General features: G+C 36.1%; 1 protein-coding gene across 4 annotated transcripts in view; it reads right to left on the bottom strand.

Annotated features, from left to right (window-relative positions):
• Positions 1-726: 726 nt before the first annotated feature.
• The window catches only part of CUNH9orf135 (chromosome unknown C9orf135 homolog), an 83,503-nt gene continuing 61,014 nt past the window's right edge, over positions 727-23,215 (bottom strand). Inside the window, exons 6-7 of one of the 4 annotated variants that reach the window (XM_036217629.1) lie at positions 10,775-10,936; positions 727-4,281 (exon numbers count right to left, since the gene is read on the bottom strand). In XM_036217629.1, coding sequence (XP_036073522.1) covers positions 4,195-4,281; positions 10,775-10,936 — 249 coding nt within the window. In that variant the 3' untranslated portion in view covers positions 727-4,194. Of the gene's footprint in view, positions 4,282-4,729; positions 5,679-10,774; positions 10,937-20,482; positions 20,897-23,215 lie in introns of those variants that run through there. The other 3 variants (XM_016135525.2, XM_016135527.2, XM_036217630.1) reach the window with 3 other exon arrangements.

The following is a 23,215-nucleotide window of genomic DNA, read 5'->3' on the forward strand; positions in this document are numbered from 1 at the left end:
AGGAATTTGATTTTTTAAAAAAATGTGTCAGGTATATTTATTTAGTCTCTAGAAGAACTGAAGATTATAGATCCAAATTCAAAATATCTTAAATCTATGAGCTCTTTACTACCTAAAGAGGTAAAGAATTTATAAGGGCAGGGAATATAAAAGTGGAATATTTAATTCAAAAGCATTCAAAATTCAAATACTTTGAATTCAAAAACTTGGTGTAGGTCAAACCATATCAAAATGCTGGTACGTACATACCATGAGGTTTACAAGTGTGGGATTTAGAGAAATGTAGGACTTTCTTTCAATACTAGCTGCACTACTTACCAGCTGTGCATAATTTAAGCTTTCTGGGCCTCAGTTTTAGCATCTGTACCAAGAAGGAGACAGTCAGCCTCATGGAGTTTTTGCCACACCAGGCACTCCACCTGACATCTTATCAGAAAAGGGTAAGGAGAACCTTCAGACATTCTGGCAAACCTAAGGTTCTTTCTTTTCCTCTCTCTCCTCTGAGTATTTTCTAGGCCAGGCTTGCTTTTCCTATAATTAAGCCTAAAGAACTTCCCCAAGAAGGAGGGATAGAAAGTCATTACTCAGGGACCTTCAGAAAGGAAGATCAATTTCTTCAACCCAAACTTATGTGCCATGTAGAACAATTTCTTGCCTTTCTTTCTGGCTTTCACAAGAATAATAAATAATATTTCACATTTGTCCACTAAGACAAAACAAAATAAAAACCCTGATCAAGTGTTCTTTATTCAATCTAGATTTGCCAGGGCTCATAAAGCATGTCTTTAAATTCGTATTCCTGGCTCATCCCTGCCCCCTACCTAACTTAACTCTACCTGCATGACCTCTTTCTCCCCTAGGAAATGAAGTAAGGATCATTTAGAAGATGCCATCTGGATACTTCTAGTGGCTAAGTCAGCCTTGCCAGACCTAATGCAGACACACCCATCTAAGTGAGTGATGATTTACATCAGGAGAGCGGAGGCATGCATGTGTCCAGTCTCGCGTAATCTTCACAACAAACTTGCACTGCAGTTGCCAGTTTAGTCACTTTAAATATGAAGAATCTGTGGGAAAAAGAGATGGAACAATTTTCCTAAAGCTTTATGTCTATCTGACTCCAGAACACCCTGAAGCCTGAGCGCTCCTTATGGAGGATAAATCACGCCTCGTCTTCTCAGTTTCACATCACGCTTTCAGTACAGTCCAGACTCCTCCCCACAGTCTGCAAGGCCTACCATGATCTGGCCTGTCTGGCTTCTCCAAACCAGTCATTGGCAATCAGGAAGCAAATCTGGGTAATATCACATCAAGTACTAAAACGTAATGTTTGGTATGATTCCATCTTTCGTCTACGTTCTTGTTATGGGCCAGAACATCTGCATACCGATCAGTTTTCTACAAAGATGGCATTTTCCAAGTTCATGACTCTGAACAATGCCTGGTGAATGACAAGCATTCAATAAACATTTGTCAAATATATGAATGAAAGAGCACATAGGTGAGAGAGACATAACTTGGTTTAAATCACAGCTCTGTCATTTACTAGCTGGGTGACTTTGTCCAACTTAATTATCAGTCTCAGTTGTTTCCACACTTATGAAATGGAGAAAATAACACCTACCAAGGAGGGTTTTTGTGAAGATTCAAAATAGTGTTTATAAAGTACTGTATAAGGTATGTAGCATATTATAGGTCTTCAATATACAATAGTTATTAGTTTACAGGCTGGAAAAGTGGAAAAGGGTTGAAGGGGAGGAGAGGGGCATTTTGGGGAAAACAAATGACTTCCTAAAAGGTGAGAAGAATGGGTACTTATGGAAATACGAACGACTTTTGGGAAAGATAAGTGGGCTCTTAGGAGAATAGATGGGAGATGTGTAGTTAGTGACAATGCCACCTGAATGTGGAGTTGACTTCTCATCTCCCAGAAGATTAGAGTTGCTCCAGGGGTGGGATTTATGACAACTAAGTTGTTCTGGGAGGCGCTGCTTTTAAGCAGATTAGGGATTTCAAGAACTCAAATGCTTTCGGCTAAAAATAATTCTTATGACAAAGTGGCATATTTTAGGATGGCATATCTTGATCACCTTCACCATTATATCACTTCATCCATGGATGAAACCAGGTGCTTTTTAAAAGGCAGCTCTCTATATAAAAGAGATATTAGAAGGACAAGAATTGTCTGAAGGAGAACTAGAGGGGAGGATCCCTCAGGAAATACACTTCAGTGTTAAATGCAATTTATGGCAAGTGATAGCTTCAGAATTCGCTTCCCCCAAATATGGCGCCTTGGCATATTAAATATTTTAAGCTGAAGGAGGCTGAGAAAATGGCAGAAGCAAGAAGGTCTCTCCGTTGGACCTTCCCTTGCTTTTCTCCCCTGAAACAGGTCATAAGACCCTCATGTAAGAGGTGCTCTCCCTATACCCACAGGAAAGGAACATCCTTATCTCCAAGACAGAGGGACACAGGTAGCAATTTGAATTGTTCAGTTTCCCCAGTTTACTACACTTGCCTTATATCCTTTGTCCTATCATATTTCTCCATGGCTGTCCATTCTTTATCAAACCTAGTGTCAAAAAAAAAATGAGTTATAACCATTTATTTGGATCTGCGTTTTCTTATGAAGGCTCTCGTGTCTCATAAAACTAATATTAAATAAATTTGTATGCTTTTCTGCTGTTAAACTTTATCCGTTTAATTTTTGGACCTGGCCAGGGACCCAAGAAAGGTGGAGAAAAACCTTCCTCCCCTTCGTAAGCCAAGATTCTACTTGATTTGTATCATGTTCAGGCAGTAAGTTAAGTGTTTTTTCTGGTTACTAACTGGAAGATAGACTTATACCTGACAGGCCACTATTATCTTTCCCCTAACTCTTCCCAGCTAACTGCTTCCAGAAAGTATATTCTGAGTCGCTCAGTTCCAGGGGCAGGGTTCTCTGCTGCTGCGACTTGGGACTTTCTGTAGTCCAGCCTCCAGAGTAAGTGAAATGGAAATTCAATCGAAGAGAAGCAAATAATTTCTTTAATGTTGCTCCTAAGGAAAGGAAATAGACTTGGGGACTTGTCTCTGATAGTAGTAGCTTTTTAATGAGAGTTAAGAGACCAGAGAAGTGAAATCCTAGGCATAGTGGAGTAGGGAGAGCTTTTTATGAAATTGTCAGAGCAGGAGCAGTGAAGAGGCACTGAGCCCAAAGCTGGTATAGTGAACAGTGGGTCAAGCTCAATGTAATCCTGAAGAGTTAGGGCTTATATAGTGTAAGAGGCAAATACAAATTAAAAATAAGAGGCTTAATTCTCCCCATGGAAAATAAAGGAAGAGACTTTCTTCTCTCCACCCCCCTTTTTTTTCAGGAATTCTTTCTCTATCCTTTTCAAATGTATGTAAATCTTTTAAATGACTAAATAAGCCTCTTGCCAGTCCCATGACTCAGAAAAATTTCCTTGAGAACCTAGCAGCCATTTTTATGGAATATAATCACTAAGAAAAATAAGGCCCATCCCCCCCATATCCTGGAAGGAACTGGGTATAACTTGTCACCCGAATGCAAATTACAAAACCTGCCTAATGTATCCTCCACTCAGCTATATAAAAAAGTGAGATTTCTCTCTGTCTTTGCAATCCTTTCTTTCAGTGGACTGCCTGTGATGCACATCACATTCTGGTTTAATGCTTACTCAATATTAAAATTGCTTTCTTCCTCTTGCACCTTTGTGGGACAGTTTTCTGAGTTGAGAGATTTTGTTTTTAATTATATTTTCCCAGCAATTGCTTGAAACTCAAAGAAATGGATGAACTTGGGGTCCAAGACAAAGGTTAAAAATTTTCCAAAGATCTGGGAAATAGAGAAAAATAGCTCAGATTTTGACTGGAAAGTAAAAACAAAACAGATAAGGGCAGTGAGGAAAAACATAGCATGGTAGTTAAAATCACATATTTTGGTCTTAGATATTCTCAAGTTCAGGATCTAGTTTTACCACTTACCAACAAGACCTGTTACCTTCTCTGAATCTCTGTTTTCGTCTGTAAAATAGGCATAGATAGCACCTATCATAGTTCATAAAGATAATACAATCAATGCACTTTGTACATGCTTTTCCATTGGGTAAGCTCAGTGATTCTTAAATATTCGTAATATATCATCTCAGCTATAATAACTTATGGAATTCATTAGTAAAATCTTAATTGTGATTAAGTTAGTGTTGATCTACCTTTAAAAACAAATGCCTGTTGAACTGTAATCCAGTGATTTGTCCATGGTTCCAAGATTACCTGGCCCTGCAATAAATCACGGAGATACAATAGACGTCGTAGGAGAGGTTTGAGAGAGATGCAGAAAATTATTGACTTGGATTTTGTCAGAATCATCTTTGAAGATTTTTTAAAAACCTGATTGATTCCCCAGATGGGAGCAGTAGAAAAACATCCAGGTGTTGTAAAATTTGCGAAGGAAAAAAAAAAAAAACCATTTTGTAGGTGACAACTGGGCTCAGGTTTGTCACATCCCTATACGGGAGAGGAAAAAATCTTTTCCTTCTACCCTCCTAGATTCTTGGCTGCAGCCTCTGTTATGAAAAACAGATCAACAAAAGCAAAACAAACAGAAATTTATTAACATGTATATCATTCGTGTGTGTGTGTGTGTGTTTGTGTGTGTGCATGCACGTATATGTAAGAGAGAGAGAGAGAGAGAGAGAGAGAGAGAGAGAGAGAGAGAGAGAGAGACACACACACACTCAGGGAACTCAAAGAGGTGGCTAGAACTTGAGCTAAAATGTCCTTTTCAGTTAAACAAAGGAAGAATGGTGTTGGGAAGACAAGTCATGAGAAAGTGACCAGGAAAAGTACAGTAAACAAGGGTAAGTTTTATTATGCAGATTTAAGATTTATTATGCAAATTTGAGTGAATTCTCCATTAATAAGAGTTTGTTCAGATTTACAGTCATCGTTTTCTTCCTGATACAGACAGGGAAATACCACACAAATAGTGATTTTTAAAATAAATGTGAATTTTCCTTACAAAAGGGCAACTTCTACTGTTTTTAGAGCTTCTCCTCTGTCTACTGTTTCTCAAAATACTCCTTATATCAAAGAGGCATATTTAAGACGGCATAATCTAGTATGCTACACTTACCTTTCGATGGTCATCTGACAGATATCATGAGCACTTTGAGGACTCTGGTGTGGTGAGCATCACTCACGCTTAGACCACCAGTATCAGTAAGTGTGAACCCTTGACTGTGGGGCTCCCTCCTCCAGGATTGTATGCTTGCCCATGGCAGAGACATTCAGTGCATCCTCAAATATAACTGGCATTTTTAACCATTTCTAAAATAAGTGAGTTTTTTTTTTTTTCATGTAGAACATATGTTATTTCTTGGCGTTCTCTCCTGAGTGCTCCAAAGTTGGTATTGGAAAATGTTGACTGTGGAGCCATAGAAACCTCATAGAGAAGTCAGAATGCCTGGTGAAATGCTCAGAACATTTGTCAGAGCTTCCAAGAGTTGACGAAAGACACTTCGTGCTCTTCTCGGTTTCTCCATAGTCAAGGAGCCCGGTTACAAAGCTGGCTTTGTAAGGGGGCCATAGCTCTGGGGCTGGGCCTGCCAGGCTGACTTCCAGGCCCAGAAGTTAGTGCATCCCAAGCCTGACCCCAGCTGGAAAACTGGAATGTGCTAGGGGAAAAAAGAAGCAACTCATTAAGTTGCCTGCTCGCCACATAAAACACAGATAGATTTAGAGATAGAGAGGAAGTTTAATTTCTCAGATCCAGAAATAGCAATTTCAAGTATGTTCATCGTAAGGACCTGCTTCAAAGTTGGAGGACTAATCCTTCGCTCCCAAGAGTTCTTCAGCAACATATGTGCACAGATGCCACACACATCTGTTCTGAACTAAATTAACATGTTTGGGGGGAAATGAAATTTTAAGGCCTCAAAAATAGCACCAGGATATCGAAGAGTTATTCAAAAGGGAATTTCTAAATGCCTTGGGTTGGAATTCTGAACCCCAGACTAAAAGATCTGGTGCTCACCACACAGCTCAATCTGTGTTGAACAATGAATCTTAATGAATTTCAAGTTGACTATCAATAGATACAATTTATTCTATGTCACTTTAGCCAGAGACTAAAAAATAACCATTGTTTTAGTCATGTATGACACAACTGGTAAAAAAGCGCTTCATTTAAAGAAGCATTTGTGGAGTCTAAATGTCTTCCACTGACTGAACTTGAAAATATTTTGTAATTGATGGCAAAATTTACTAACTACAACCTAGAGTTATTATGCCTTTCGACTTTTTTCCCAACCGAATATAAATATGCAAATATGCAATGAGGATATTCCGTTTATTGCACATTTTTAAAATTTATATAATGAACCTAACCCCTTTCTAAAGAAAAATACAAGTTAAAATGAGGAACAAGAGACAAAAATAGGAGTTCAATAAGTACAGGGTTTTGGTAAATTCACTCTAAGAATTCCTTTTGAAAAATAGATGAATGAGGCATTTTAAGCCTTTAAAAATGTATGTTCCTAGCTTGGTGTCTGACTACTTTTATGCATGAGAATAGACTTTTTTGCACACTCCTGAACTGTGAATTGCCAATTCTCGAGTTTTATTTTGAAGACACGGTAGCCTTTTCTCTGTGCAACAATCAACTAACTTAAAGCTATATTCAAAATTATTCATCCTAAATGGATTCTATTTCAAAGAATTCTGACTCAGTGAACCAACGGAATGCTGAGGAAATGGTTCATATCTTTTTATAATCAACTTGGATTTTAAAGATTGAGTTTAAAAATTTAAACATCACGACTGGGTCAATCATGTTGCCATATTTGTGTGTAATTATGTGGAACCAATGAAATCAGTTTTTCTGCTTAGATAGAAGGAAAGCCAGAGATATCATTTATTTCTCTATGTCATCTTTTCTAGTGTAGGAAAGAGAAGATATAGGGAAAAAATGGAGGAAAAAATAAAGTACACTTTCTGGTATTGGGAGAAAGAGATATAATTTTTTTATATATATTAGGAAAAGTATGTTGGGTAAACATAACATTTAAGAGAAAAGCCAATCTTACTGAACTGGATTATGTTCAAAGGATTCTATTATCTCCAAAACTCAGTATCCATTGCAAATGAGTCATCTCTATGCTTACTCTTTCCATCCACAGAGAAGGAAATAAACAGCCAAAGAGCTTGCTATTTCCTGGTATCATTATACACAGCTAATAAATTACAATATGACTGATACATCTTAACACACTCTACTGTTGCTTTACTTTTGAAATAGTACCCCCCAAAAGAGAAAAAAGAACAAGTACCAAAACACAGGAGTGAAAAGTCAGCTCACAGGGGAGAGCTGCAATAGTACATCCAAGGAGGGTAGGAGTTACTCTCTGAACTTGGCCCTAGGGTGGTTGATGTCCAAGCTGGACAAGTGTGTTCTATGCTGGTCTTCTATCCATGCAGACTCTGTTAGTTTAAAAAGGAGTCCAGACCCAAGCCAGTCAACTTCAGACAGACCAAAGTTATTCTAAATAGAATGTCCAACTAGTGGCAAGTGTGTGCTTTTTGTATATATAACTGATTGCTGTTACAGTATAATAACATTTGTTTCATTCATTAAACATTTGCTGCATGTTTGTTCATACCAATCACCACATAAGGTTCTGAGGATGTTAGATATGAATAATACAGTCCCAGGGGATAAGACATTCGCATCTTGCATTGAATCTAGATATAGCAAATTTCTTATTAATAGCAGAAGAGGATCATTAACATCCACTTATGATGGGCACATCATTAATATAATACCTTTGAGAACCAGGACAGTTTCTTGCAAACAATGAACACAAAATTTGACTGAATATAAAAACTCAAGGGAATGATCGAGATGAAGCTAACAAACAATAACAAAATTATTTGTAACATGGTTTTCAAAACACAAAGCCTCAACTTTTATTTAATAAAACGAATGCAATTTAAAACTTGCTATAAATATAATTAAAGTTCTCAGAAACTAGTGGTAAAATTAGGCTTTGAATCCATGCATTCTGGCTCCAGAGATTTTTGTACTTAAATACCGTACAATGCAACCTTTTAGAGCAAAGCAGAAGAGGAAAGGAGGATGGATACGAAATTTTTCTATAGATGTGGTGATTTAATAAAAAAGAAAAAGAAAACCAGTCCAAAAGTGCAAACTGTAAAGCTTTAGAAGCCAAACATACAGTTTGAACATCTATTCATTGATTCATTTATTTAACAAATATTCATTGTGCCATTCTGAGCCATGTATTCTTTTGAGCATCAGGGTTTTCATGTAAAAACACCTTAAACGGTTGCTCTCATGGTCTATATTCTCCACAGGATTGGCCACTCAAACACGCCCTATGATTTATTTATTTATTAAGCTTATTGATTATTGTCTATCTCCTCTTAACAGAATGTAAATTCCATGAGTTGATAGAATTTTGTGTCTTCCTTCCTGGGAAAAACTGTCCCCAGAGCAGTGCTTGGAACACTGTGGGATTCAATAAACATTTGTTATGAATGAATCATGGAGTTCACTTTTTAGCAAGGGACAAAACATAGGTTTCGAAAATAAAATAATATTTAGGAATATATGCAAGGTAAAGTCATAAATTTCCTGTGCTTCCTTTCTCTAAATACACAGCAAAGATAATAACTCTTAATTACTATCAGCTTTAGAAAGATACCATGAATTTTAAGCAGGATGTGCAAATATTTTGGAACCCTGAGAAGACTGTAGTCCTTAAAATAATGGAATTGCTTTCTTAATTTTATTTTTGGATTATTTATTGCAATGTGTATAAAAATACAATTGATTTGTATCCTGTGAACTTGTTTATGAGTTCTAATAGTTTTTAGTGGATTCCTTAGGATTTTCTACATATAAAATCATATCATCTGCAAATAGAAATAGTTTTACTTTTTCCTTTCCAGTCCAAATCCCTTTTAATAATAATATTGTTTTGCCAAATTGCCCTGGCTAGAACCTTCAGTATAAGTTGAATAGGAATGGTGAGAACTGACATCCTTGTCTTGTTTCTGATATTTAAAAAAAAGTATCCGCTCTTTTACCATTAAGTACAATGTTATCTGTGAGGTTTCCATAAAATGCCCTTTTTCAGGTTGAGGAAGTTTCTTTCTATTTCTCATTTGTTAAATGTTTTTTTTTTCATCCTGAAAGGATGTTGGATTTTATCAAATGTTTTTTCTGCATCAATTGAGGTGACCATATATATATATATATATATATATATATATATATATATATATATATACATATATATTTCTGTTAATACGAACTATTACATTCATTGATTTTCAGATGCCAAACCAACCTTGCATCACTGGTATAATTCTTGCTTGATCATGGTGTATAATTCTTTTTATATGTTGTTGGGTTCTGTTTGCTAGTATTTTGTTGAGGCTGTTTTGCATCTATATTCATAAAAAATTAATCTGTAGCTTTCTTTTGATATCTTTGTCTAGTTTTTATATTAGCATGATACTGGCCTCATAAAATGAACTGGTTTCTCTCTGTTTTTCAGGTTGCTTACTCTCTAAATATGCATCTTCAAGTTTGCTAATTCTTTTCTCTGCCAGTTCAAATCTACAGTTGAGCACCTCTATTAACTTTTGTATGTCAATTGTACTTCTCAACTTTAGAATTTTCACTTCTTTTTAAAATAATTCCTATCTCTGTATTGATATTCTCTTTCTGATTCAGCATTGTCCTCATACTTTTTTAAATCATGCTTTTTAGTTCTGTGAACATGTTTTAATGACTATGTCAAAGTTTTTTTCTGTTATACATGACATCTGTTCACTTTCATAGGCAGCATGTGTTGCCTGCTTTTTTTCCTGTGTATGATCATACCTTCCCATTTTTTTGTACATCTCGTAATTTTTCATTGAAAACTAGATATATTAGAGAGTATATTGGAGCAATTCTGGGTTTAGACTCTCCTCTCCAGAGCTGTTATTGTTATTTTTTTTTTTCTAAATCAACTTGATGGATTATTTTATTAAAGTCTATATCCTCCTCCTCCCACAGTATTAAGGCCCCATTGTTGCAAAGCTGTTAAATTTCACTAATAGCCAGTTAATTGCTCTGTTGTTTTCAACAACACCTTGGGTCATAAATAGCTCTACACACTAATCCAATCAAATCGTGTCTCCTTTGAAAGAATAGCTTCTGATGTCAGTATTTGTTTTCACCCAGAAGGGAAGTTCCCAACTGTCCTATTCTAGTTCTTTCCAGTAATCTACCTATTATCTTGGCTACCTTTATTAAATCCACAAATTCGCCTCCCAATTGCATTTCACCACTAGGCCCACTATTCTTGAGAATGCCCTTTAGCTTGAACTTCTCTATGGGCTGTTGCAAATGAAGTTAGTTCTCTTGGGAAGAGATTGAGAGCTATCTGTTTTATGGCCTGCGTCTTCCCACAAGGCAAAATCTCTGAGCTAGGGCTCTGTATCTGGGGGTGGGGACAAAGGTGAGCTCCTGTCTGAGTGATTCTGTGCTTTATGTGCTGAGTGCTTTACATGCTGAGCCTTTGGTGAAGGAGAAAGGAGCAGTCTGAGTTTGCTTCTCCTGGCATGGAGCCACCAACTCATGAGCTGAGGGAAGGTGATGGGGCCGCAGTACTCATAGCGTATCACACCCAATGTACAGTCCCCAGTCCATGAACGGGGCCTGAGGGGAAGGGCACCCTCATTTATCGATTGTACTCACCCAGGACTTAGCTTCAGCAACAGATAGCTGGGGGCAGGATGAGAAACACCGAAGTCTTGCTCCTGGGAAGAAGTCTCTCCAACTGAAGCTGGGGGGACAGGATCTTGTCTTCTTTGTCTTCCTGGCTGCGGCAGTCTGGTGTGAGGTCTCCGCCTCATGGACCTGGGAGAGGAGAAGGAGAGAATAGTCTTGGTTCAGATAAGAGACTTTCACTTTTCTTACCAAGTTCTTGTATATTTTCTTGAATAGATGTTTCTTCACTTGCTGCTTGCCCTTAGGACCATTTCTAGAAGCTTTAGCATTTTTTTACAATAATTTTCACCAGTTTCTCTATGAAGCGCATCAGCAGAGCTCCTCACACTGTAATGCGGCAAGTCCAGCAACCCTTCATTTCAATAGTTTTATTCGTTGCTAACTTAGAGCAGAATGGCAAAGGAGTATAGGCTGTCCACTCATTAATGCCAAATGCAACTAGGGACATGGTATGAGATCTCCAATTAACAGTGACAAGATGCTTGTGGCGAAACCGTGCATTATCTTGGTGAGATCACAGCCACTAAGAGAAAACAGCTGGTAGATGGCATGAGTTTGTCAGTGATTGGATAGACACTATCGAGTAACACAAATGATTACATATCTAAAACTCAACCCGTCGTATGGGCTTTGAAGAAGCTGAAAACCCATGTCTTTTCGTCTTTCAAGATTCCTGGAAAACAGGATCTTAATTCAAGTTCAGCTTGATATCTGGGCTATACAGAATAAGAGGTATCTGTGATACAAAAGAGGAAACAGTTGATTACGTATCATCTGAATTTGAAAAGCTAAATGCTTGGAAAAGTTCTAGTCATTTGCAATAATCATGTTTACACCTGCCTTGATGAATATGAGGTACGGAGCATCCTCAAAATGATTCTCAGCTGTGGAAGGTATTTCACTTTGTCTAAAGTCTTCAGAGAGGTGCTGAGGGAAGCCCCTGATGTTGCATTGTGAGTATTAAGAAGGCAGAGTCCTTTTGTTATAGCTGTATCTTTCTTTTGATGTTAAAATCCAGCACCCAAGCACTACCAAAGAGTTTGCAATAGAAAAGCCTATGTTTTCTAAAATTTCAGGCAGAAGAGAGATGTGGTATGCTTAAATATGTATTATTTGACTCTAGAGGTCTCCCCCACACACAGAATAAATGGATTTAAAAAACAATTTTCATGATGTTTTTATATCTTCTAAGTAGAAGATATAGCAACACCAGGAGTTTGACATTTAGTTCATCAGTTTAGAACTGAGGTTTCTTACTCTGGTGCTTGTGGTCAGCGAAAAGGCTCACTCTCCCCAGAGAATAATTCCCCCTACATCTGTGTCCAGAGTCAGCATGAAATGGTATTTATTTAGTTGGGTCTCATATTGTAAATCACCGTTCGAGTCATTTTTAGAATTTATAACACCATGTTAGTTTTCCTTGCATATGCAAGTAATAATAATACAAGCCAATACATATACATGCCCACTATGTACCAGGGTCTCTTCTAATGATTTTATGTATACTAATTTATAAATCATCACAGCAACCTCATATGGAATGTGAAGCACAAAGAGGTTAAGTAACTTTACTAGGGTGACACAGCTGGCAAACCGCAAAGCTGGAGTTTGAAGCTCTGGCAATCGCTACAATGTACTGACTCTGTATAAGTAATTGTAATATTGTTTCTTGGGGCAGCAGAATAAATGAGCAGTGGAGTGGTCCAAACGAAGTCAGAATGGCTTTAGGGCTCCATTCTCTGTCTGCTTACTAGTTCACTTTTAGGCCAGGGCCTATATATGCATACAGGTGCATAGAAATGGTGTTACTATAACTGATGTGAAGTTACAGTGGGCAGATAAAAGTAAAATACTGAACTGCTGAAAAAGACTTACATGGGCATCTTAGCATTGCAAAACGGATTAAGCCCAGGCTGTTGGACCAATAAATAGAACTGAATATGCAGATGTACTTTCCAAAGAATGAATAAACTTACAGAGATTCTGACTTTCTGTTGCAAAGCAACTTTAGATCATTCACCAGGATAATCTAAAGTCATTTTCTACATTAACAAGAAAAAACAAAATGTTGTGACTCCACCCCAACTCACATATTGTTCCCCACCAAAGACACAATTTCTAGTTCAGAAAGGCAGTCAACCCCCAAAGCTAACTGTATAGGAGCCAATGCCTAATGAAGGAGATTAACTTGCTGGGCAAAGAAGTTATCAATTATCTGTCAAGAAGTAGTGCTTCTTAATGTGAAAAGGTCATTTAATTGGCCATTTGGAATTGCAAACCTGGTGGCTGTGTCTAACCTGGATCATCATTCATACAATTTAATTAACTATAAGCTCTTTGTGGAGCAAAGATCATGTCTCACACATCTGTGCACACTTCTTGGTGTTTGACACATAGTAGGCAATCAAGAAATATTTATTAACTTGATTTGACGCACTAATCTCTGTAAAATGTTAGAGAAGTGCATCGTGCATAATTCGTTATATATGCTGAATGATTTGGGGAAACCATCCCTTTCTCTGCACGTGCTTGCCCACCAGGAAAACGAAGAGTTAGATCGGAGGACCCCTGGGGTTTCTTCTGTCTCCAAAAACCTAAATGCAGACCAGTAGCCCAAGTCTCCATGAAGGAATGATGGAACGTCAGGGCCATTTCTCATTTACTTTAAGGACTGAATTAAACATTGACTCTGTTCGAAGGGTGTGGCAGTAGGTGGCTGATTTATAGTGAAATTTACAAGTTTTTCCCCATTATTAACCTCAAGTTGGTCAATGAGGCAATTTCCATATATGCATTAAAATTGGAAAACCTGAACTGTGAACACTTTTCCTTTAAGTGCTTCTTGGATTTCAAGTTAAAAGAAGGGAGGGCCTTCTTTTACGTCCTCCAGTAGAGGGAGCCAGATTTCAAGCATTAACCAGATCACAATTCCATAGCAATGACTGCCTGATGGAGAAAAAGAAAGCAAGTATTGTAACACTGAATTCTCATTTCTAGGTCTTATATAAAACAGCAGAAACTATATCATAGAGACCAACACTAATTCTACAAAAGACAGGGATTTTCCTAGTAATAAATGTTTCTTTTTTTAACCGTTCTCTAGCAATTTCATTAGAAGTGGTAGGATTTTTACAAACATGTTCATCTTACGGGTATCTGATTTCAAGTTCAGCTAAAACTTACACTATGATGATATCACTACATCTTGGTCATTGTTTTATAGTGGGGACTCTATTTTTTTATGGGTAAAGGAAAAAGTCTTTTTCTTTTTTACTGAGATATAATTGATTTTGGCATGTATATACATTGCAAAATAATCACCACAATAAGTTTAGTTCACATCTATTACCACGCACAATTATAATTTTTTCTTGTGATGAAGACTTTAGGATTTACCCTCTTAGCAACTTTCAAATATACAATACTGCGTTGTTCATTATACTCACCATGCTGTACATCCCAAGCACTAATTTATAACTGGAAGTTTGTACCTTTTGATCACCTTCACCAATTTTACCTATCTCCCTGCACCCTCCTCTGGCAACCACCAATCTGTTCTTTGTATCTATAAGTTATGTTCGTTTGTTTGTTTTTAATTGTACCTATCAGTAAGATCATATAGTATTTGTCTTTCTCTGTTTGATTTATTTCACTTAGCATAATGCCTTCAAGGCTCACTCACATGTTTACAGGATTTCCTTTTTTTTTAATGGCTGAATAACATTCCAGTGTGTGTGTGTGTGTGTGTGTGTGTGTGTGTGTGTGTGTGTACATACCACATTTTCTTTATTCATTCATTGATGGACACTTAGGTTCTTTAGCTAGACTATATCATAGGTGATAGTAAATATTTTATATGAAACATTTTTTAAATGGTAGTCTGGTGAAATCCTCAAAACAGAATGTGTTGGCTAGACATTTACACATTATAGAAATGTGTTTTCTCAAAAGCAGAAATAAAATATGTTTTCCAAATTTGATTATATCCCAAGAAATAGAAACCCTCTGACTATACCTATTAATTTGCTTGCCACAAGGGAAGCAAACACAAATCAAAGTAACCTATTCAAATTGTCTAATAGTTTCAACAGACTTCCTTGACCACATTCGCTCCATTAACTTCTCCTTCTGTCTACTTCAGTGACATTGCTTAAAATTACGTTTTAGCTATGACTATTTGGAGCTCTCTCAGTTGACTCCTGTGTCCCTTTGACGTATCTCCATGATAGTGTGTTTGTGTGTGTGCGTGTGTGTGCGCGCGCATATTAATTGGAAAACCTGAGCTGTGAACTTTCTTACTTTCTAGAACTACAAGATACTCCAGACTCATCTTGTATATTCCCTGCTGCACCTTCGAACCAATTATATCTCTAAGGAGTCCTAGTGCCACAAACGCTTTGTGTCAAACTTCACCTCAAGGTGAGTAGACAATGTACATTTTCTACAGTTTGGTTCTAAAAGTCTAAAAATGTTTTAAAATTTCATCTTTGATATTTTTTTTTTGTGAATAATCACTACCTCCACCTCTCGGTAGCAGAAATTGAGAAGTGAGGCAATCCACTCATCCTCTGCACAGAAAAACTCTTTCTCCTATTCCAGGACTTCAGCTGAGGCACAGCCATCTTCAGAGAACTTCAAGATTCTTCAGCATGCCATCTGTTTGGCAATCTCTTGAGATAATTTTCTCTGTCTAATTTCTTTGAAGTGAGAGGCATTTAATTTGCCTCCCCACTCACTACATCTGCTTTTTAAAAATTGTCTTATCATGCCTTTCGGCTACCTATTTCACGGTCAGTGTTTTGTAGTTAATCAATAAAATCAGAAATGCCAACAGCTTCTTTTTCTATTTTCTTGCTTTATGAAAGAGCTTTCCTTGCACACTCCACTGGACTTTAAACTACTTACAAGAAAGAGACAACCTGAAAAGAAATGCTCTTTGCTTTATGATTTTCCTATGTTCTTTTCTTCAGCTGTCTTGAACAGAAAAGCATTTTCAGATTCCTATATTTGCTTGAGCCTTTAGAAATATTTCCTCATTTGATGTACTTTAATTTAAAAAAAAAAAACACTGCATACAGTGTGCAGTTTGATTTTTTAAGTAGTGACCAAGGGCTTTTCTGTGGCCACCCTCTCTAGGGTCTTACATTAAAAAGTCCAATCAGCTTTTTAATTGCCAATGTTATATCAACTACCTTATCAACATACCACCCTAAATTAAATCTACTGGGAGTCTGTATAAATTTTTAACAAAAATTTGAATTAAATGTTTTAAAAGTATACATTATTAAAAAATACTCTTCCTTTAATCCATTCTTTATTTCTTCTCATTCTCTTGTCACAACTTGAATTTCTCCTCTCCCGAATATTTCCAAATTTGCTTCAGGTTATTCCTTTCAATTTGTTTTCTTCTAGGCAACTCTACCCATTTGTATAGACTTAAGTTTAAATGCAATTTTTTTCTGATAATATTTGAGATTGGGCTAAGAACCTCTAGAGTCTTACATTCTCATAAATGAACACTTATTAGGCACCTATATGAATTCAATATATTAAGCATTAAGGTAAAAAGATGCTTGTTAAGTCATTAGTCTGGTAATACAATGTAGAATAAAATATTTGTTACTAACAAATACTCAGTTCTGCTTTTCTTAAAATGACACTTGAAACCGTAGGCTACAAGCTCTAGTGGTATTTAATGAAATCTCAAAGTGAAATGTGACACAAGTAGTTCTGAGAATGTAGAGCAGGAGTTGGCCATCATCCTTTGTATAGAAAGAAAGTATAAAACATGTATATGCCAATCACCATAACATGTAAGATAAATCTATACTTATTTCATCATCATGAAGTTGGATTTCTAAGTTAGCTTATTAAAAAAGTTACTTGGACTTTTCCCCCTTTTAATCAAACCAGTATAAAATGAATCTACTTCACCTATGTATGTGGTACTTACTATTCAATAAATATTAAATATTAAATTTGTCCCTTACCCTTATTTAGAAATTGCTTAGAACAATATTTTCCTTACTATTTTCCACAAAACACTATTATCACAGGATATAGCCACAGATATTTCCAGCAAAAATGATTCTGTGATGAAATAAGCCTGGGAAATGATGAATTTAATAGGGCTTGACTATCTTCTGTTCTATAGAACTTTTCAAGATCTTTAATATTTGAATGTGCATTGTAATGCTCTAAGACAAGAATATGGCAGATAGCACTCCCCAAAGGCATTTAATCACAGAACACTACCCCAAATTTGGGAAGTGCTAGCTTAATATAAAGAACAAGGAAGAAAAATTTTAAATGATTGTTGGGAGAATGGTGATGCTATTAATAGCAATAGGAAATAGGAGAGAAAAGTTTGCAATGTGAGATTACTTAATTCTGAACATAAGAAGTTTCCTTTCCTGCCTGGTAGAGTTGAGCAATATATATCAGACTTAAGTTTAGGAATGAAGTCAGGGCTGAGGTTATTGACTATTATTGATTAGAAGGCCTCCATCACACAGTCTCAGGACTCTGATCCATTACAATCACTTATGAGATAGGTTACAAGTAGCCTTTTACTAATATCAGTTAAAATAGCAAGTTTTCAAACGATTTACACTTTTAAAGAAAATAGTGTGCTATAAACATATCTCTATGTAATGATACAGAGAAAATTTCTTAGCAACTGGTGAGTGAATGGATACTTTGATAATCCTCTGAGATTGGAGGCTGGACTTCAAGACTGGACTCCTCAAATTAGGAGTAAAAATAGTCAAGAAAAGAGTGTGAGGTCAGCTCCTGAAACAGGGAAGGGGAGAGAAGCTATGAGCTTTGGGTGTGAAGGTTTGGGTGAATGGAAAGATGCAAGAGAAGGGGGAGGAGGAAGAGATGTGAGAATAAAGACATTTAATGGAAATTTTCAAGTAAATTGTCATGTGCTGTGTGATAAACTCATCCTCACGCCTCAGTAACTGAATTTCTCTAAAAACAATATGCTCTGTGTGGTTTGATTTTATTTATTTTTATTTTATTTTTTTTTAGAAACCAATGCTTCATTTGGCAGAGAACAAAAACAGCATCTGCCTTTCTCTCTGTCTGACTTATTTCACTCAGCATAATAACCTCTAGGTCCGTACATGTCATTGCAAATGGTAGGATTTCATTTTTTTTAATGGCTTAGTAATATTCCATTGCTTGCATGAATAAAAGGGACAGCCAACTTCCATGTAATCCTTTTGGTAGATTTTTTTGGCTTCCTACTCAACATCTACTTGCCCCCTTCTTTCTTCCTGACAGGACCCTGCTTTGCCTCAGGTAATCAATCACGCAAGGGGATCCCGAGGCAGCTAACTCCATTCTCAGCTCAGCAGGAGACTGGTGTTTAAGCCAATCACGGCATTCCCTTTGCCAGCAATTGTTTTAGGAATGTGCATGTGATCCAATCCTGGCCACTAAGATTGTGTGGAGGAGGCTTCTGGGAAGGTTTTCCCAGCTCCTGAGCAACACGTTCAAGAAGACACCATTCTTGTTCTTCTGAACATTTTCATGTCTGGACATGAAGCCTGGAACAACTTCATTCACGATGCAGCCAGTGTGAAGAGGGCAGAGGCAAGAGAACCTCAGAACCCGAACATAACACACTGGGGACCTGCCCTCCCTCTGGACTTCTTGTTACATGAGATCATACATGTGTTTGTTGTTTAAGCCAGTTTAAAACTTTCATTTCTGGCAGGCAAAAGTATGTGAACTAATGTACACTTATAACAATATTACTTTCGCTAACCCACATTCTGAAAAGCTTTCCTAGGTGGAAGAGAAAGCAGTGCAGATAAACCCAGCCCAACCTAAATATTTTATAATCTGCAGCCAGTCTAATCTATGCCACACCTTTATTAAATTCTTTTATGAATGTCATGCCCACATTCTTCCACCCCACAAAAGCATCTATGCACTATTAGAGCATTCCAGAGAAACAGAATCTATCTATATGTGTATATATATATATATCTATATATACACATATATGTATAAATATATACATATATATGCACATATATATGTGTGTATATATATATATGTTTGCCAGTTTTCTACTACTTCACCTCCATCATACAACATATTACTTCATATTTGTTCTGCTTCTTCTTAGGTAAAGGGTTATAATATCTCCATAAATGAGTGAAGTATACCAGGTGAGAACTGCAACAGAATAATGAACTTAGGCCCATCTAAAGAGGACCTACCATAATACCCCTGCCGATTGTTATTGTATCAAAATGAGGACTAGTACCGCTAGATATGCCAATGTGTCAAGGACAAAGAAATCCAGATTTTTAAATAAAATGTAAATTAGAAAATGTTATTTGATTTTTTTTTGATTAATGAAAAAAGAACAAATTGTACAGACTAAATAAAATCTATATGTGGGCCAAATTTAACTAAAGGGTCTGCATTGTGATATAGCGCTTAGAATTTTCCCAACCAATCTCTCGCTCTCTCAATAGCAGTCTGGTCTTCATTCTGCCGTAGTGGGCTCATAGCAACAGTTCTGACATTACAATGCCAAAAGGCTGAAAGAAAAATATTAAATAATATACATATATTTACTAATACATATATTTACGAGAGAGAGAGAGAGAGAGAGAGAGCGAGAAAGAGAGAGAGAGAGAGAGAGAGAGAGAAGAAAAAGCTAATTTTATAAACACAAGAAACAGTGTTATTTTGGTGTCTCAGTGAAATCCTATTAAGTATACATGTGGACCCATCAGGAGGCAATGTGGTCACTTCCTAAAGAAGACATTCTCCAAAGAATAGATCTGAGTTCCAGTTTTTCTTGTTCAAATTGTCTTTGACACTGGTGAAATGAATCATTCTAAAGGAATCCAAATCAATACAAAATACTTACACCTAAAGAACTAGGTTTCAGAGAAATGTTGCAGGGTTCATTTGGTCCAACATTTGTTGACTCATAGATGGCAACTGAATACTTGGAACGAGGCAAACCCCTGCTGTAATCTTTATTTCAATGCACCATTTTATTAGACTAATTTAAATAAAATCTCTCTTATACATTCTCCTTCTAACCAAACCAAAATTAATTTCTAAGTTGACTACCTCAAGGCAGTCCTAGGTCATTTATGCAAAATGTGATATTAGTCATTGTGACAATATAGAATTACTGCCAAAGAGGTGAATTTTATTTTATTTTCCAGGTACCAGGCATTCTTCAAAAGTAATGATATGCCAATTCAGATGTTTTCCTTACAGAAATTTTAAAAATGATGAGTAACTTGAAATCCTGATTTGCAGACTTCAAACAGCTGTCCACTCTAGATATGTTAATGAGTGTTAGTTCTTGGGTGCTGGATAAATCAAAGTTTCTAAACAGACTCTCCTCCCAATACACACACACACACACACACACACATACAGAGACTCATTATTATTATAGTACTGGTGTTACCCAAACTTCCACTATTGGAATTTCATGTCAATCTGAATACCACCCATATTTTTATTCACTTAAAAGTGGAATTTAAGTTAGTTCATGTTTTTTAAATTAGCCATACTCTAAGCAATCATAAGCTTGGTTGTGTTATCTTTATTCATTTTTTCTAAAAAAAAAAAAATCAAATAAATAGAGTCCATAAATAAAATAAAATAAAATACAATTCCACCAAGTACTAGTTACAATTATGTTATATTCTCTCAGTGGTACACATACTAAACTTTGGAAAATACCAGAGTAGCTTACGAAAAGAAGGATGTACACAGTGGTCTAGAATATAAAATTTTGTTTTTAAAGAAACCTACTATAGTAATATTTCTACTGCATTTATTAGGATAGAAATTCATAACTGTTAAATTCCTCATTTTTTCATTCGTTAGAAAATCTGATTTCATACATTATTTTTTAAATGGGACTATAGGACCACCAGTTAATGGGAAGAGTTTTTGTTTTACATATGAATTAGCATAGATTCCACTCTCATCATGCCAAGTGTTGATACCAAATCTCTTGGAACCATTTAGATCTGTGAACTGAGAACGGCACTTTCTGTGGACTATTGAATAATCATCTTGACAAGGATAACCCTATAAGAAGGAGAAAGAGAAATGATATTGAATGACTGAAATATGTAAAAAGGAATGATTTCTAAAGTTTGAACTTCAATGTGTTAATCTTATTATGATCAAAGATTAATTTTCAAACAATTGATTATTTTAACCTCTCAAATTACAAATGCCTCGATGAAAAAAAAAAGGCTATTGCATTTATAAGTACTTATAATTCTGAAGAAAGAAACTTTTCATGGTCGTTTTATTTATAAAACTAAAAAAATAAATTATTATACATTTAAAATTGTTCTACATAAATATACAGCATAAAGAACAATTGAAATTTTATGATCATCTATATAAGACCCAAACAATTACAATTTATCTACCATTCAACACTTTTTAAAACAATATGTTATAATCATTCTAAAGGACAACAGCTTTGTATAGCTTTAATAATTACTAATGAGTCACACTTGCCAGTAAATACCAAGCTCAAAGATTCATTCCCACGAGAAATTTACCTCAGCATAACCCAGTATAATGTTTAACGTATTTATTCTGAGATCACTTCATTAAAGCTTCTATTGTAATGAAGGAAGCCACTATCATTGACTTCCCAAAGGAAATACTGATTCTTTCAGATTATTTCAAGGGTAATGGTAGATAAGGAACATAAAGCCATTGAACTAATTATCTAATTTCTGCCTTAAATTGGTATTAATTTTAAAGTGCTAGGATAATATTGATATTAAATCACTAAAACTACAGAACAATGAAAGAATGCCAAAATATAGTTCTAATCTTAGGTTGGCTTTATTGAAAATAATTACTACTTCCACTTTCTATATAAGAAAAGATGATTTGCTTAAAATTTTAAAAGGAGAGAATTTAAAGAATAACAATATTAAGTGACTCATCCAGGACTTAAAATTAACCAACTAACTATAAGATTTATTATCCCTCCAGGACCCTCATGAACATCTTAATAATTAAGAGATGAAAAAGAATATACACAAAAAAATCTAAAACTACATAATATCCATGTCAGTTTCCATATAATTTGGGGTATATTTGTCATTGGGGTATATTTCTTTGGGTTTGTTTATTTGTTTGTCTGTCTGTTTGTTTTGGTCAGGTAGAAGTCCTTTAAATGACATTTGAGCATCAATGGTCCAGACTTCCCTCTCAGAGAAAAGCAGGATTTGTTAATTTCTACTGCAGCTGTGATTGAAGTGAAAAGAGTTTCAAATGCAAGGTCAGTTTGTTCTTTTAGCAGCTCCTAGGCAGAGAAAACGATTCATCTTGATGAGGTGAGTGACAAGATTAAATGTGATGTTTTAGGAAAAGGATTCTGGCAGCAGAAGGTACTATAAAGACTGAAGGAGAAAAGAATGGATTCAGGAACTGTGATTAGAATTGGATCTCAACAACTAACATGTCATCAACTGGTGGATAAACAAAATGCAGTCTGTCTACACGATGAAATGTCACTGGGCAATAAAAGGAATAAAATAACAGATAGAGGCTATATCGTAGATGAACCTTGAAAACATTATGCTAAGTAAAAGAAGCTAAACCAAAACACCACACATTGTATGATTCCTTGTATGAAATGTCCAAAATAGGCATGTCCATGGAGACAAAAAGCAGCTTTTTCAGAGGATGGGTATAATGGCTAATATTCAACATCAATTTAATCATGTTGCTTTGGGCTAGTTCACTATTCTGGTGTGACACAGACCCTGAGTTCTGACCAAGTTCCATTAAGATAGGACAATCACCGCAAACTTTTTCTGAGTCCTTCTGGTAGAGGAGGGTAACCGGAAGGCTTTGTCTGAGGTATGGAATGGGTGGGCATCAGCAAACAACGGCTTATGCAGGGCCACACTGGTGAAGGCATTTCACAGGAAGAACTTAGAGGATTTACCTAGCTAACAGTGAGAAAGAACCAAAGGTGTTCCAACCTGGATGGCTGAGAGAGTTTGAACACCATTACAACGAATAAGAGATGACATCAATACAAATGTTTATTTGGAAGGTAGTACTATGGGACAGATGGCTTGGAGAGAGGTCAGTGCCATAAGCATAGCAGTGATCACTGGCTGGGAACGGTAGCTATAAAGAACATTACTAGGACCATTAATTATATTGGAATATGGAAATATGGGCTGCGCATTACATAATTAAACTGTATCAATTTTCCTGAGGTTGAAAACTTTACGATAGCTACTAGTCCATGTTCTTAGAAAATACACATAGAAGTAATAGGGTCCAATGTCTCCAGCCTACTCTCAAGTAGTCAACAATTAGTGACTCTGGTTAAAGATTATATGGGCGCTCCTTGTGCTATTC

This window comes from Rousettus aegyptiacus, unplaced genomic scaffold (genome assembly GCF_014176215.1).
Source record: "Rousettus aegyptiacus isolate mRouAeg1 unplaced genomic scaffold, mRouAeg1.p scaffold_m13_p_3, whole genome shotgun sequence".
NCBI lineage: Eukaryota > Metazoa > Chordata > Mammalia > Chiroptera > Pteropodidae > Rousettus > Rousettus aegyptiacus.